This window comes from Sus scrofa, chromosome 6, assembly GCF_000003025.6.
Source record: "Sus scrofa isolate TJ Tabasco breed Duroc chromosome 6, Sscrofa11.1, whole genome shotgun sequence".
NCBI classification, from domain to species: Eukaryota; Metazoa; Chordata; class Mammalia; order Artiodactyla; family Suidae; genus Sus; species Sus scrofa.
In genome coordinates, this window is record NC_010448.4 from 110,773,551 (window position 1) to 110,791,105 (window position 17,555).

Here is a 17,555-nt window from a genome sequence, read left to right on the forward strand (position 1 = left end):
TGATTTATTAAATTCTCCATGTCAGTTAAACATTCTGTGTGACAAAATGAGAAAATAAATATATCCGATGCAAATCAAAGTAAAAAAAAAAAAAAAAAACACTTTGTGATTGAGCTACTTGCTGATTTTAGGCACTGTTTTCATGGCACACCAATTTTACTTGAAAGAACGATTTCTAGACAAATTATACTGATCCAAGCTTAGGTATCTGGCAGACATTTCCTCAAAACTCAACACAGTGAGCCTGGGAAAACAAATGACAGCACTGGCCGCCAATGATCAGATTCAACTTTTCAAGAACTGGAATTTGGCAAACACATATATATATATATATATATATCTACTGTCTTGAGCCTGACAGCATCCCAATACTTAGAGACTTTTCTGATTATATTGGTGACCATTTCAACAAATACAGTTTTTGGTATCATATAATGAAATACATCAATATTTGTGCATAACTAAGTGAACATATATTTCCCAAATGACCACCGCATGATGTTACAAAATTATGCATGAGTAAAAGACCCACCCTAGTTTCAAGACAGACCAATGAACTTTAATGTACCAGAATAAGAAAAATGTACTGATATAACTTCAGGCTTCACATGGCAACTAACCTTTAAAAGTATATTTGTTGAGATCTGCTATACTATCAAAGATTATCCTTAACAATCTGAAAAGGCTATTATTAAAATATCTTCCCTTCTAAAACTCCATATCTGTGTGGGATTGGATTTTCTTCTATTTCAACCAAAATATATTATGCTAGAGTGAATTCAGAAATAGATGAGAATACACATGTTTCTATTACGCTAAACATTTAAAAGAAATTTGCAAAATCATTAAACACTAAATTTGTCCGCAAAGATAGTTATTTTTTCAGGAGTTCCCGTTGTGGTGCAGCAGAAATGAATCCGACTGGGAACCATGAGGTTGCAGGTTCGATCCCTGGCCTTGCTCGTGGGTTAAGGATCTGGCGTTGCCATGAGCTGTGGTGTATGTCGAAGATGCGGCACGCATGGCATAGGCCAGCAGCTCCAACTGGACCCCTAGCCTGGGAACCTCCATATGCCATGGACGCAGCCCTGAAAAGCAAAAAAAAAAGATAGTTATTTTTTCCTTTAAAGAATGGTATTTATATTAACATGTAATGGGTTTATTATTGTTACTTTAAATGAATAATTAATATAATAAGTACGGTAATAAATACAATAAATAAATACACTAATACATATATATAAAACCCACATAAAGCTCCCCGGAGTACTTAATGTTTAAGTGTAATGAGGTTCTAAGAACAAAAAGTTTGAGAAATGCTGTTGAGAAAGATCAAAGCCAAAAATTGATTCCTTAATTAGAACTAAAAGAAAAAAATACAATAAACACTTGGCAATAGTAAACAAAAAAAATTTTTAACAAGAAAGTATATATATGTACTACATTAAGAATGAAAAAAAGAGGAGTTACCATCGTGGCTCAGTGGTTAACAAATCCGACTAGGAACCATGAGGTTGCAGGTTTGATCCCTGGCCTTGCTCAGTGGGTTAAGGATCCAGCGTTGCGGTGAGCTGTGGTGTAGGTCGCAGATGCAGCTCAGATCTGGTGTTGCTGTGGCTCTGGTATAGGCTGAAGGCTATGGCTCCAATTCGACCCCTAGCTTGGAACCTCCATATGCCGTGAGAGCGGCCCAAGAAATGGCAAAAAGACAAAAAAGAATGAAAAAAGAGCAGAAGTTCCCATAGTGGCTCAGCAGAAAAAATCGGACTATAATCCATGAGGATGCAGGTTCGATCCCTGGTCTCACCCAGCATGTTAAGGATCTGATGTTGCTGTGAATTGTGGTGTAGGTCACAGATGTGGCTCGGATACCAAGTTGCTGTGGCTGTGGTATAGGTCAGTAACTACAGCTTCCATTTGACCCCTAGCCTGGGAACCTTCACATGACTTGGGTGCAGCCCTTAAAAAAAAGAAGAATGAAAAAAGAGGGCGTTCCCATTGTGGCTAGGCAGCACTGAACCCAGCTAGTATCCAGGAGGACAGGAGTTTGATCCATGGCCTCACTCAATGGGTTAAGGATCTGGTGTTGCCATGAGTTGTGCTGTAGGTTGCAGACACGCCTTAGATCTGGTATTGCTATGGCTGTGGCTATGGCCAGCAACTACGACTCTGATTTCACCCCTAGCCTGGAAACTTCCATATGCTGTGGGTGCAGCCCTAAAAGACAAAAAAAAAAAAAAAGAACGAAAAAAGAAAATATCACTACAGGTCCTATAGACATTAGAAAAAAGAGATTATTTCACAAACTTTATGTCAATAAGTTTGAAAATTTAGATAAAATGCTAAAAAGCCCAATTTACCAAAATGGGCAACTCATAAAATATAAAATGTATATAAAATGTCCTACAACCATAAAGGAATTGAGTAAGTAAATAAGTCTTCTCAAAAAGAAAATTCCAGATCCAGATGACTGTACTGAAGAATTATACCAATCGTTTAAGAAATAACTATGTTATGCAAATTCTTTCAGACAGGGAAAAGTGGGAAAATTCTGCAGCTCATTTTATGAAGCCAGCATAACTTCAAATAAAAAAAAAACAGATAAATACATTATAAGAAAGGAAAACTAAAAGTCAATTATATTCTTGAACAAAGACATAAAAATCTTGATCAAAATTTTAACAAACTGAATACAGCAATTTTTTAAAAGACCATGACCAAGTGGGTCATGAAAAAAACAGGTTAATTACAAGAATGCAAGACTGAGCATTAAGAAGTAAATCAATGTAATTCACCACATTAACAGATTAAGAAAAATCTATGATCCTCTCTTAAGATGTAATAAAAGTATTTAATAAAATTTAACATCCATTCAATATATAAATTCTTCGCACAACAGAAACAGGAGGGAACTGCCTTAATTGGATAAAAGACATCTACCAAAAAAAAAAAAAAAAAAAAAAACTACAGCAAATAGCATACGTAATGGTCAAACAGTGAAAGTTTTCCCTTTGTGATCAGGAGCAAGATAAGATGTCGTCTATCATCACTTCTATTCAGGAATGTACTGGAGGTCCTAGCCAGAGAAGTAAGGCAAGAGAAAGAAACAAAAGGTGTGAGGATTGGCAGGAAAAGAACAAAACTCATTATTCGCAAATGACAGATTCGTGAATATAGAAAACTGAAAGTATCTATAGAAAAACTGTTAGAAATAAGAGTTGAACAAGACTGTGAGATTCAAAATTAACTATATTACTATGTAAACAGCAACCTCAGTTACAAAATTAAAACTTAAAAAACAAAGACTCCATTTTAAATTGCCTCAAAAAAAAAAAAAAAATACAAGGTACCTAGTGATAAGTCCAATAAGAGATTTACAAACCCTCTGTGGGAAAAAAAATCATAAACTCCACTGACAAATAATAAAGGACTAAATAAATCAAAACACATGCAACGACCATGATTTGAAAGACTCAATATTGCAGAGATATCCCTTCTCGCTCCCTGTATTGATTTATAATCAAGGTCATCTCAATGAAAACCAAAATCACAAGCAGATTATGGACATGTTGATGTTTAAATGTACATGGAAATGCTAAGGACCAGTAGTCAAGACATTCTTGAAAAAAATGTAAGTCAAGACCTTCTCTAATACAACATCAACACTTGTTAGACTATGATAAGTGTGACAAGATAGTGGAAATTATAAAAACTGGCAAGTGGAACAGAATAGAAAGATTAAACACAGACCCATACATATATGGACACTTGATATATGATACAGGTGACATGACAACACAGAGAAAAAGATATTTTGTTTTGTTTTTCTGATAGACAGTGCTGGGAAGAACTATCTACATGGAAACAAATAAAATTGAAACTATTCTTCATATTTGCAGATAATCAGGTTCAGGGCAAAAATCACAGGAGCGTTCTTTCAGATTCAAAATCGAACTTATTAATTACATAGCCCTACTGAAGTATATCTAAAGACAAGCATATTACTGTTAGTGGTAATCCTGGCATTGTTACACTGAAACTGTTACATATACAGTAGTATAAAGCAAACAAGCACCTATAATAATGTCATAAAGGTACCAACATTTTTAGAGTAAGACAGAAGAGATATTAATTCATAAAATCAAAGCTAAGTTACAAAAACCTTTCCTGAAGTGGAAATATCACTAATTCAATATTTTCTTTCCCTTTTGAAAAAGTGTGTTTACTACCTCTGTCCACTAAAAATTCAAAAAATGGAAACTCAGTAATAAAGAATCCCTCAAACATCCAAATTGTTCTCTCTATATCAATCCCCTTTGAAAAAAGAGTAGTTGAAAAAATAATTGGAGCAGAATAAGTTCTGGGGCAGAAAACATAATCGGCCTGATCTCTCTCTAAAATTCTGAAACAAAGAAGCTATACAAGAACCCTGGAATCATATCATGACACAGGAGCCAAATGAAGAGGTTCCCACCAAAGAGGAGATATATATGTAAGTTCAGATGATGACAAAAACAAAGTCAAAATCCTTGGTCATCCTTCGCAGGTTGCTAGACCAACTTCTTCCGATAATTGATAAAGGAATAGAATCAAGCCTTTATCATGACTTTCCTATAGGGATTTTCTACTTCAGGATAACCAAATATTTGATGAAAGGAAATTTTCCTTTTTAAAACAAGTACAATTAATCAATGCAGGAGGAACTGTAAAATTTAGAAACCCATGGTTCTGAGATCCCAAAATGAAACAACACCTGGTCAACAAGCACACATGACTGCTAAAACCCTTAATTGAAAGGTAGATGGGGCATCTGATAATGGAATGACCAGACTGGTCAGTGTGCACTGATCAATAATAACACCACTAAAAAATGGGACAAACAAATACGTTCCTCCTGACGAGTTACAATGAGCAATACACAGCGCTACCGATGAAACACACAGAACTAAACCTAATTCTAATGGAGCCTCTCTACCTATATATATTATCAGTTTAGAGGAAGTAAGAGAGATGAGATGGAGGAACATGTTAAAGGGCCATGAGGATACAATCCACAAAATCCAGAATGTGAGAAATTCTACAAAATATATGATCCAGGTTCTTCAATAAATAAATGGGGAATAAAAGAGATAAACATCCTGATAGAGATTAAAAAAGAGTCAAGACACATATCAACCAATGCAACAGGTGGACCATGTTTGGATCCTGTGGCAACCAACCATTAAGATGTTTGAGGGTTGTTTTTTCTTTTGAAAATTGGTGAAAACTGAAAACATCCTAGGTATCATAAGACATTAAGAGATTTTGGCTAATTTCATTGCGAGGGTTAACAGTCCTTATCTGCTAAAGATGTTTATTAAATTACACAGATGATGTTTGAGGATTTGCTTTAAAATATGAAATTTACTCCTAAAAAATTGTGTAATTATCAATCTAAATAAATAAGTGACTGGATGAGTGGGTGAGTGAACTGATGGATGGATATAACTTTCTTGTGGAGGGAATCGATTCTAGGTGAATTAATTCAAATTAAATATAAAGACAAAACAATAAAGCTTTTAGGTCACAGAGAATACCTTCACGTTCTCAGAAAAGGGCAAAATTTACTAAATAAAATTCAGAATCATTAAACAAAAATGTGTTATTTTCAACAGAACTCTGAAAATTATCCAAATCACACTATTTTAAAGGTACTTACTGCTGGTAAAAGAGACTGCATATTTTGATTAGAATCTGCTATTGTAGCAAGGTAGACCAAGTTTGTATGCAACATCTGCTGGTACCTATTAAAACAAAACAAATATCCACATTAAAAAATAATGTTCTTCCTATTTACATACATACAGCATTCCATTTCTCAAGGTTAATAAAAGATTTGTTACCTGAACATCAATAGCACTTCAATTTTTTCCTAGTTCCTCTGCAAAATAATTCCAAATAATAAGTACATTCAAAGACAAAAATAAACAGCTCTTACCATGTGCTAGATATTGCTATAGCTGTTTTAAATACTTACACATCTCAGTTAATTCTCAAATCAACAATATGAGGAAAGGTTCTTATTTTCTCTATTTCACAGATGAAGAGACTGAGGTTTAGAAAGGCAAACAAATTGTGTAAGAGTGTATGCCTTAGTAAACGGAATAAATGAGAAAGGTAACGGCTCCATAGGTACTACATTTGCTTTTTTGAAAGAGATCTAGAATGAAAGGAATTCAACAAAACCAATATATTTATTCCCTTCCCTCTGCCATTTTCATGTTGCCAAAAACCTCAACCCAAGTACAATCAACATACTATGCTAAAATGTCAGAAAGGTGGAAATCACACATTTTTTTCCATCTCATTCTTGCAGCAGTGATCAAAAATTTATGGCTGCTGTGGCTATGCTGCCCATCTATCAGGACTTGGTATATAAAGAGAACAATAGGTATCTTCAATTACAAAAGAAGTAAAAGTATATGCTAAAGCATAGAGATGGAGGAAATCTTAGGAGCATTATTAATCATCTTTAAAAAATAAAGCATTGTTGGAGTTCCCATCATGGCACAGTGGAATCCGACTAGGATCCATTAGATTGCAGGTTCAATCCCTGGCCTTGATAAGTGGGTTAAGGATCTGGCATTCCATTGCTGTGAGCTGTGGTGTAGGTCAAAGACACGGCTTGGTTCTGGCGTTGCTGTGGTTGTGGCACAGGCCAGCAGCTGAAGCTCCGATTAGACCCTAGCCTGGGGAGCTCCATAGGCCACAGCTGCAGCCCAAAAAAAAAAAAAAAAAAAAAAAAGGAAAATAAAAAATACAGCAAATTCTCATAGGAGTAAAGTGGTTAAACATGTTTATTGTGATCTTATTTACCTATAATTTAATTTTGCTAAGCTTGTCTCCATAATTTTAAAAATTAACTCAGGAATTCCCATTGTAGTGCAGTGGAAATGGAATCAGACTATTGTCCATGAGGATGTGGGTTTGATCCCTGGCCTCACTCGGGTCAGGGATCCAGCATTGCCATGAGCTATAGTGTAGGGTGTAGATGCTGCACAGATACCGAGTTGCTGTGGCTGTGGTGTAGGCTCCAATATGACCCCTACCCTGGAAACTTCCATATGCCATGGGTGAGGCTCTAAAAAGCAAAAAAATAAAATAAAAAAACAAAAAATAAAAATTAACTCAGATGAAACCAGATTAAAATTAGCAGTAATCCAATCATCACTAATGTTTGTACCCACAAAATACAAACTTAAAACTTGTATCTACTTGTTCAGCTTTCAGAATTTCATTCACCAATAAATAATGAATACAAAGTAAAATAATAAAAATAAGTCACAAGAACTTTATTTGGCCAAGCAAAGTTTTCTAACACAGATCTCAAATGAAGTAATTTCTCAAGAGACACCATAAAAGGAATCCTAATAAATTCTTTGCTGCATTATTTTTGTGTGTGTGTTAGGAAAATTGGTTTCACTACTTTTTTCTTATTGTTAGGGAAAAATCCTTTATTCTTCACTGAACTTATTAAAGTTTCTTCACTAACAAAATAATGTTTTTCAGTTTGCTTGTTTGGTTTTTACAGATTTATTGAGGTATAACTGATATAAAGAACTTTACATATCTAATGTGTACAATTTGACAAGTTTGGACACACACACAAAAACCAGCAAAACATAACCACCATCAAGGTAACTGACATATCCAGCACTTCCCAAGGTTTCCTTGTTTCCCCTTGTTTTTGGTTTTTGTTGTTTAAAACCAAGTCTATGTTCTTTTTTTTGTTTGTTTTTTTTGGGGGAGGGGGGTTGCTTCTTAGGGCCGAACAGGAAGCATATGGAAGTTCCCAGGCTAGGAGCTGAATGGGAGCTGCAGCTGCTGGCCTACACCACAGCAACACCAGATCCGGAGCCACATCTGCAACCCACACCACAGCTCATGGCAACGCCAGATCCTTAACCCACTAAGCAAGGCCAGGGATCAAACCCGCATCCTCGTGGATACTAGTCGGATTTGTTTCCTGCTGTGCCACAACTGAAATATAGACATAAGTCTATGTTCTTAATGATCCTCCACATCCATACACTATGTTGCTCAATCATACATGGTATATTGTAATAACAAGGACCAAGAATTATTATTTTGTACTGAATTATTCATAATGGTTAATTATGTTGCTGCAACTCTTCAAACAGCTCTAGTAGGCACCAATAGCTGGAATTACTTCATTACTCCATAGAGATTATGAATGGATTTTAAAAGACAGGATTCTATAATCTTGCCATTTTTTAAAAACCAATCAACCATTTTTGAGTAGAACATTAACCTATTTCAAAGGTTACTCCTTCAAGCTTTCCTTTTTTTCCTGAGTATTATTATTGTTCTATCACATGTATGCAGGTATGAGATTTGCTGAATGCCCTATCAAAAATAAAAATACCTTGGAGTTCCCATTATGGCTCAGTGGAGACAAATCTGACTAGCATCCAAGAGGATGCAGGTTCGATCCCTAGCCTCACTCAGTGGGTTAAGGATCCGGCATTGCCGTGAGCTGTGGTGTAGGTCCCAGACGCGGCTCGGATCTGGTGTTGCTATGGCTGTGGTGAGGGCCAGTAGCTATGCTCTAATTCGACCCCTAGACTGGGAACCTCCCTATGTTGCAGGTGTGGCCTTAAAAAGACAAATAAAAATAAAAATAAAAATACCAACTCTACTAGGAGACTCCTAACCTTTTAAGAAAAATGTCATTTATGCTTACTAGTACTCAGTAAGTCAGTGTAAAAATGCTGTTAAATCTAATCTGCTGCAGTCTTGAGGCCTCATTTATAAAATAATAGCAGTTGGAGGTCTCTAAAGTCCCTGCTGTTCTAAATATCTATAATTATACAGCAAATTTTATGAAGTACTTTAATTTTAAGACATTTTCCCAACTATCAAACCTTAACATTTAATCTTGAAATAATCTCAAATTTACAGTTAAGAATAGCATAAAGAATTCCCAAATATCTTTCTTCCACACTTCCCAACTGTCGGCAACCTATGTTTGTCTCTAAACATATACTTCAACATACCCATTCTCTCTCTCTCTCTCTCTCTCTCTCTCTCACACACACACACACACACACACACACACACACCCCTTTACCCAAAACTATCTGAGAGTTAGTTACCGCATAATATCCCATTATTCCTAATACTTCAGTGTCAGTCTCCCCAAAACAAGGACATTCCCCTATCTATAACCACAGTACAACTATCATAACGTGGAATTAACACTGACAATGTATTACCATCTAATTCACAGAACTCATTCAAATTTCTAGAACTGTCCAAATAGTCCCCAATTTTTTTTTACCTAATGTAAGGGGGAAGGTAAAAATGATCATTTTTTTAATCGGTCTTCTGTAACTTTAGGAGGTTTGTTTTTCGTAAAACTGCATTCTTTTTACACCATTGATCAAATAAGGTCATTCTAAGATTCTTCTACAAATATTAAAAAAACATTTTTCCTGAGAATCTTTTTATTTTTTTATTCTATAAATACTATTGTCACTGAAGCAAACTAAGTAATTTTAATGTAAATGCTTATTACTTCTAAAATAGTATACATTAATAAAACCTAGTACATAAGTGAAGGACAGATACAAAACATATTCAACATTTGTATCGATGATGTAATTTCCTAATAAATACTGGCAAATGTTTCTAAATATCTTAATTAGTAACCTATTAAATAAGAGGCAGTTCACTTCGCAAAGATTCCATGCAAAGATTCTACTACAAGTCACTATATCAATTACCTTGAATAAAGTAAAATAACCACTATTAAATTTATCGATATTATTACAAAATGAATCCCAACAAGTAGGATTTCATTTTAACAAGAAACCATTACCTAGGAGTTCCCGTCGTGGCGCAGTGATTAACGAATCCGACTAGGAACCATGAGGTTGCGGGTTCGATCCCTGGCCTTGCTCAGTGGGTTAAGTAAGGATCTGGCGTTGCCGTGAGCTGTGGTGTAAGTCTCAGACGTGGCTCGGATCTGGCATTGCTGTGGCTCTGGCGTAGGCTGGCAGCTACAGCTCCGATTTGACCCCTAGCCTGGGAACCTCCCATATGCTGCGGGAACGGCCCAAGAAATGGCAAAAAGAAAAAGAAAAAAAAGAAAACATTACCTAGAAGCTATGAAGCGTGTATTTATAGGTCAACAGAAACACAACTTATAAAAGTTATCTTCCTAAGTAGTAATTTAAAACCAACCCCTTTATATTATGAATACAAATTTTTTTCTTTAGAACTATTTATAGCACACTCTGAAATAGTTGCACTCACCATGAAATACAAAAAATAGGGCTGATTTAAACAAATACACAGGATGATTTAGAAAATGTTCAAACCAAACACCACAAGAGAACAATAATACATTCTTACATGTATGTGGTCAGAATTTGAAAGGGATCTGGGCATATGAGCTCTACAAGTGACTCACTGACTTAAATGACTGTGAGAGTGAGTGAGAGCGAGAGTGTGAGTATGTGAGTATAAGAGTGTGTGTGTGTAGATAAGGATAGAGCAATATATACAAAGATGACACCAGCAAAAAAATCTTTGCATGGTAAGGTTATGGTGTTCGTTCTCTAAATTTTATATATTGTGTTTTCTAATTTTCTACAATGTTTATACTGCTTTCATATAAATAAAGTTATTTTCAATTTTACAAACCACTGCTTCAGGCAGTTATCTCATCTTAAGAAATTGTTTAATTAAAACTGAATTATCAATTCCTAGATGACTATCATTGATGTTTTTATTTTCCTTTCACTTCTCCTCCTATGAGAAATAAGAACACTTACTAAGGTTGAAAGGAAGAATTTTTTCTTTTAACTCACAAACCAATTCTGACAACTTAAGAAAGAATATCTGAAGAGCTCTAACAATGAAATTAAATACAACAGAAAGGGCAGAATTTAAGAGTCTCCGTATTCAAGTTAAGTCCCATTTATATCAAATACATATATGTAAGCAAATAAAGTCTATGCCAGTATGCAGAGAAAGTGGGAAAAGATCATATATACAAAAAAAAAAAAAAAAAAAAAAGGCTGAGAATATAAAGAATAAAAAAAATAAACTTTTGCTGACAGTTGGAAAAACGGGATCTTTTTTTTTTTTTTTTTTTTTTTTTGCTTTTTAGGGCCACACCTGTGGCATATATAAGTTCCCAGAAAAATGGGTTCTATATTGGACTGTGTCCTTTCCACATCATGTACTGCTAGGGCCTATAGGTAATTTAACCGGTCCTATGTCCCTTGGCTCTACCCAGCATTTTAAAAAGCCATAGGTGTGATGGTCATTTTGTAACATATAGAAATATCAAATCACTAGGATGCACACCAGGAACTAACAGAGTATTGTAGGTCAATTACACTTCAAACACAAACAAACAAAGTCACAGAAAAAGAGATCAGATTTGTGGTTACCAATGGCAGGGGGGTGGGGAGAGATGGAGTTGAAGGCAGTAAAAAGAAAATAAATAAAAAGCCACAGGTAAAAAAATAACTCTAGTCACTACTTCTCAGTTGTATGGCTGACGTAGGGTGGTGGGATCTCCTTACCACTGATGATTATCCAATTAAGCTAAGGAAGTAGATCAACTAGTTAATTTTTTTAAAAAATATTTTCACATAAACTGACAAGATTCATCAAAGGAAATATATATAAAAGAAAAGGCAATAGTCACATAAAATGTAAAATGTAGAAGTGATTATAAAAAAAGATATCCTAGCATTCAGATCTTAATTTCTAAATATTATTCTCCAAAAAATGAACTAGGCCTTAGAGAAATGGATGATTCCAGACTGAGAGGAAAAAAGTACAAGATGAGCCTGGAACATTTTGTCATGCAAGAAAATAGGAAAATGCTCAAAAAATAATGGAGAAGCCAGCTCCCAGTGGCCAGCACATGGGACAATTTAAAAAAGAAAATAAATAATAGACTAACAAATTATAACCCAGAGAATAAAAATCCTTAAGTCCATACAGATATAAATCAATGAATGAACGAATGGGAGCAGGGATTGGGAAATTTCTTCCTTAACGGTAGAATTCCAAAAAACTATAGAGGAAAGACGGATTTAGTAACCACTGGCAACCACCACGGTAATAACTGTTTTAGTTGTTCAAGAGTCAACTGGACACAGATATATCTATCCTGTACATCAGAAGATCTAACTTTTCCACAAATGAGTCTATACAAATTTGAAGTCATTATTTTATAATTCAGGGTAAGAAGTGTAAGAAAAAAATGATACTCGCTCCATTTAAACAACAAATTTTTTCTTTTATAAAAATCAAGAATTAGGAGTTCCCGCTGTGGCACAGTGGAAACAAATCCGACTAGGAACCATGAGGTTGAGGGTTCGATTCCTGGCCTCACTCAGTGGGTTAAGGATCCGGCATTGGCTGTGAGCTATGGTGTAGGTCGCAGACTCAGCTAGGATCTCGTGTTGCTGTGGCTGTGGTGTAGGTCAGCAGCTATAGCTCCAATTTGACCCCTAGCCTGGGAACCTCCATATGCCATGCGTGCAGCCCTAAAAAGACAAAAGACCAAAAAAAAAAAAAAAAAAAAAAAAAGTCACACAAAAAATTGTATACAGATGCTCACAGCAACACAATTCATTAAAGCCAAGAATTGGAAACAATGCAAATGTCTATCACTAATGGATAAATAAAATGTGGTATATAAGCATGAAACATTATTTGGCAATAAAAAAGAAGGAAATACTGGAATAAGCTTCAACATGGGTGAAACTTGAAAACATTGAGCTAAGGGAAAGCAGTCGGTCAAAAAAGATAACTGTATGAATCCATTTATATGCAGCGTTTGCAATAAACAAATGTCCACAGACGAAAGTAAATCCATGGTTATCAGGAGGTATAGGACTAGGAGGTGAGAAGGGAAGGTGACTGCTAATGGGATAGGATTTTTTTGGAAGGAATGAGGAAAACGTTCTAAAACTTATTAAAGCAATGGTAGTACAACTCTATGAATGTACTAAAAACCCTTGAATTGTACACTTTAAAATAGGTGAGTTATATGACATGTAAATTAACCACAGAAAAAGACACAAAAAAACCTTCATATGAATCTTACTGAGAACACTCTGAAGTCTTTCCTTTATTCTGATAGTCCATTATACACTGAATAAGATGGTTATTTTCATCCAACATCTGAAATAAAATTAGAAAAAGTTTATTGTAAATCTAGTGATTCAAGTAAAATTAATAAAAATTCAGATTTCTAGAAACATTTATCTATACAGGACCCAAATCCACACAGGTCTTTTTTTACATTCTATATAAGCTCAACACAAAAGATCTTATACCTTTGGAATGTAATCATGTTTAATCAACATTTTCTCTTTTCTTTTCTTTTTCGTTTATACAGCCATACCTGTAGCATACAGAAGTTCCAAGGTTAGGGATCAAATCAGAGCTGTAGCTGCTGGCCTACACCACATCCACAGCAACGTCAGATCCAAGCCATATCTGTGACCTACACTGCAGCCCACAGTAATGCCAGATCCCCAACCCACTGAGTGAGGCCACATGGATGCTAGTCAGGTTTGTTACTGCTGAGCCACAATGGGAACTCCAATCAACATGCTTTTCAATACCTCTATTTCAGTTATTCTCTCTGTGAATTATTACCTGAAGCCCAGCACAGAAAATTTGGAGTTTCTTTTCTATTCAAATATTTAATTACTTCTATTATCTGAAATATAAGCTTTAGCCTGTTAAGATTAAAAGTTAAGATTCCTGTAAGTTCCCTGTGGCACAGTGGGTTAAGGTATCTGTAGCTGTGTGGCTCAGGCAGTAATGGCAGCTGAAGTTCAATCCCTGGTGCGGGAACTTCCACATGCCACCATAGTGCCAAAAAAAAAAAAAAAAAAAGTCCAAGTTGGCTTTGTATCATTGCAATGCTTTGTCTTAGTGAAAAAAAATTCTGTCCTTACCAGAATAAACACATGAAAACTTCAGCTTATAAGGCTTAAGGAGATAAGCCTCAGCATAGTATTATGATTTTCCAAATTATGCATTAATTATAATAATTTCTATGTTAAGTACTATAATATTTATTATAGATTACCTTATAATTAAGTTGTCCCAAAAGTTTAAAAACAAGAAGCATATCAATTTATCATACTATCATCTTTTAACAATTCAAATCAAAACTGATTTTAGGGTTAAATAACTCATTTAAGTAAAGTGGCACTGAGAAAAGAGCACTGATGTAGCGGTTAAACGGCCAGTTAGTTTTAGTGCCAGCTTTGCAATCCTGTGCAAACCACTGAAGATTTCAGGGGTTCAGATTTATCAGGGAACAAGAATGTTCCTCCTGAAATTGCCCCACCCTCCAGGATTCAATGAAAGCACCAAATATAACAACATAACCACTCTTTCTCAATACTTCAGTTAATATAATTCTTTTTATTGAACACGAAGATCCATTTAATACAGTGACTTTTTTCTGCATATAAATCATAATCTTCATTCGGTGGGAAAAAATATGAACATTCCTTTCTAAACAGTGCAGTTTTTTCTTATACAAAATTAGATGCCCCCCAAAATTTACATAAAATTCATTAACACACTCTCCAATGTAATGATGTCACAACGTATCTTCTCAGTAGACTCCTCAACCTAACAAACTTCATTATTAGAATCTATGTCTCATATGGAACATCAATCTCTCACACCACTGAATGAAGCACTAAATTTGGAATCCATTTTCTCTTCTCAGCTGAGAATGAAAATTTTAATTGATCAGCACCTTCTGAATTAATCACCCATGATAAATAGTTTAAGATGTATGTAACAAAAACTCTTTAAAGAAAAAAAGAAAAACTCTGATCTTTTTTCTCAATCCAAAAATAAAAGTAAACCCTTCCAGAAACATTTTGCCTATTTGTACTTGAGCTGTTTGCCAGACTGTAGACTTAGCCCAGAACGCTATACGAAAAGCATTGCATTTTCAGGCATTGCCAAGCCGGTTTGTTCATAAAATAAAGCAACAGTTGGCAAATGTCAAATGCCACATTACAAAGAACTTGAGAGTCAACAGAAGCCGATTAGCATCACCTACTGGGCATAATATGATGTCCTGAGTGGTACTAAAAGTTAACTTTTCTTTATTCATCTTAGTTCCACTGTATGAAACAAAACAGAAAAACTTAAGGTAAACTGCGAAATTTAGCAAGTCACTTTTCAAAGTCTGATTAAAACTGAGAATGCCGCCTTGCTCATAGGCAACAAGGGGTAGAGGACAATAAAGAACCTTTGTGTCCCCAACTGGGAAGTAACAGCAGGGACAGCGCAGCTCCCTGTGTGTTTACCACGACTTCTGCAATTCGTCACGAGGATAAGACTGTGTCCACCACTCGACAGTAAGCTCCATGAAGGCAGGGACCTCAGCACTGCAGCCTCGGCGCCTACTCTAGGCGCCCAATGAATATTCGCAGAGTATACAAATGGGTAAGGGGTGGATCGGGAAGGAAGAAGAACCCTGAGAGTGACCCCGAAGTCCAAAGGGTTTTTCCTCGCCCGTCCTGAGCCTCGACTAGGGTTCCCTGCGGCGTCCCCCAAGTTCTGCTGAGAGCTCCCCAACTCCTCCGGAGTTTGTAGCGCGACGTGAGGAGCTAGCAAAGCTCCCACTACCCCGTGGCCCCAGCGACCCGAGCCGCCCCTCGGCACACGGGGCGGGGCGATACCAAAGTAACTCTGAGCGACGCGCGGGGCCCCGGGGGGCGCCGGCCGCGGAGAACAGCCTTTCCCCGAGCGGCCGCCGCCGCTGGACGCACGCGCCCGGCCGCCCGAACGCCGCCCCATCCCTGGAGCAATCCAGCGGCGGTTACTCCGGCTTTTGTGTCTGTTGGAAGGAACGCGAGCGCGCGAAGGATTCCGCGACAGAACCGCTTCGTTCCCTTCCGCCACCCACTCGGGCGCAGCCCGCGGCTCGGGTTCCCACACCCGCCGGCCTCCCAGCAGGCCCACCTCCGCCCCCCCGGCCCGGCCGACTCCTGGCTCGGCCCCCGGGTCCCTCCCAAACACGGGCCGGGTCTGGCATCCCTGACCCCACACGGTTTCACCTTCTGAATCGCAGCGGGAGTGATCTCCCCTTTGCCTCGCTGCCTCGGGGCCGCGAAAGCCACGGACATGTTGGCGCCGTCAGCACTATCGGCAAGTCCCGAGCGCTCCGGGTGAACGGCAAACTGGGGGATAGACGCCGGCCTCTCGGGCCGAACCACGTCGCGAACGCGGGGAGGGGGGATGCTCCAGCCCCGACGGACGGACGGCCCGCCGGGCTTGAAGGAGGATCTCCGGCTCGTACAGGTCCAGTGTCTGCACGGTCCTTGGGAACCACAGTCCCAGCAGAACTTTCCTGTTCTTGACAGCCCTCTCCTCCCTCGGCCTTTCCTTCCCCGCCACCCCCGGCCCTCTGCGCTCGTGGTAGGGCCGCGCCCCAGCCCTCCCTCCGCTTCAGCGGTTCAGGAAATGGTCCCGCCGCCGCGGGAGAGGGAGCGGCTAGGGCAGCCCCTGTCACAGGAAATGCGAGCGCCCAAGCCGGCCCGCCCCTTTCGCGCGGGGCCACTTACCTCCCTTTCCGCGTGCTGGAGCGTTGCTCCGGCCGCGTCTCGGCGTTCTGCTCTAGAGCGCATTCAGTTTTTCCAACTTCGTCCTCACCTCTTCCTGGGATGCAGTGGCAGCCACGAGCTGTCCGGGCACCCCGCAGAGGGGAGGAGGAAGGTCAGGAGGCGGGAGTTCGTGCAAACCCGTGGAGCATCTGCCGAGAGGTGGCAGAAGTGGGAGGACTAGGGGAACGCGGATTCGCGCGTTTGAATGGCTCGGCTACGCCCCAAGTGCGCACCTCCGAGCCCACCGTCTCGTGCTCACGTGCAGTCGTGCCTAACAATCGGAAAGTAAGCGCGGCCCAAAATCGAGAAATAAAGGCTGTGTGCCATACTCAGAGACAGTTAGCCAACTTGGCTGGAGCTTGCAAGTTGAGGAGTTTGCCTCTTAGGACAAGGCCTTGGCTGAGATGTGGGTCAGTTTCATCTGACTTGCATTTTTGGAGTAAAAGTTTCGAATTAAGCACCTCGCTTTTTGTTCCTTTGCAGTTACATATTTAGTGGCTTGTAAATTTTAGGCCCAAGCTACCAGACTTCCAGTCAGTGTGAGGGAAAAAAGGCAAAGCTTTCAAATTATGTAGGGGACATGGGCATAATATGTTGGTGTGGGGTTCAATATTGTCCTGTAAATTTAGACATCCATGTAACACAAAGGAAAAATTTTGTTTTAGGAAAAGTTTTTTATAAAATGTCGCCCAACATCAGTGAGGCTCAAAAGCTAATTCCTCAGTTTATGTATAAACTGGGAAAATAAAGGGAAAATGCATATTTAAAATTTCACATTTCAAATAAATGCTCTTCACAAAAAGGTCATGAGTTTCGTTAATGAAGCAAATTTGGGTGCATTTTATGCACCAGGCTTTATGCTAAGCAGCTAGGACACAA

General features: G+C 38.1%; 1 protein-coding gene across 1 annotated transcript in view; it reads right to left on the reverse strand.

Moving 5' to 3' along the window:
• SS18 (SS18, nBAF chromatin remodeling complex subunit) overlaps positions 1-16,255 on the reverse strand; it is a gene marked incomplete at its 3' end in the record, with an annotated part of 78,368 nt that extends 62,113 nt beyond the window's left edge. Inside the window, 3 exon segments of the mRNA NM_001244804.1 lie at positions 5,699-5,783; positions 13,136-13,212; positions 16,131-16,255. Of these exon segments, the coding sequence (NP_001231733.1) occupies positions 5,699-5,783; positions 13,136-13,212; positions 16,131-16,199 (231 nt within the window). The 5' untranslated portion in view covers positions 16,200-16,255.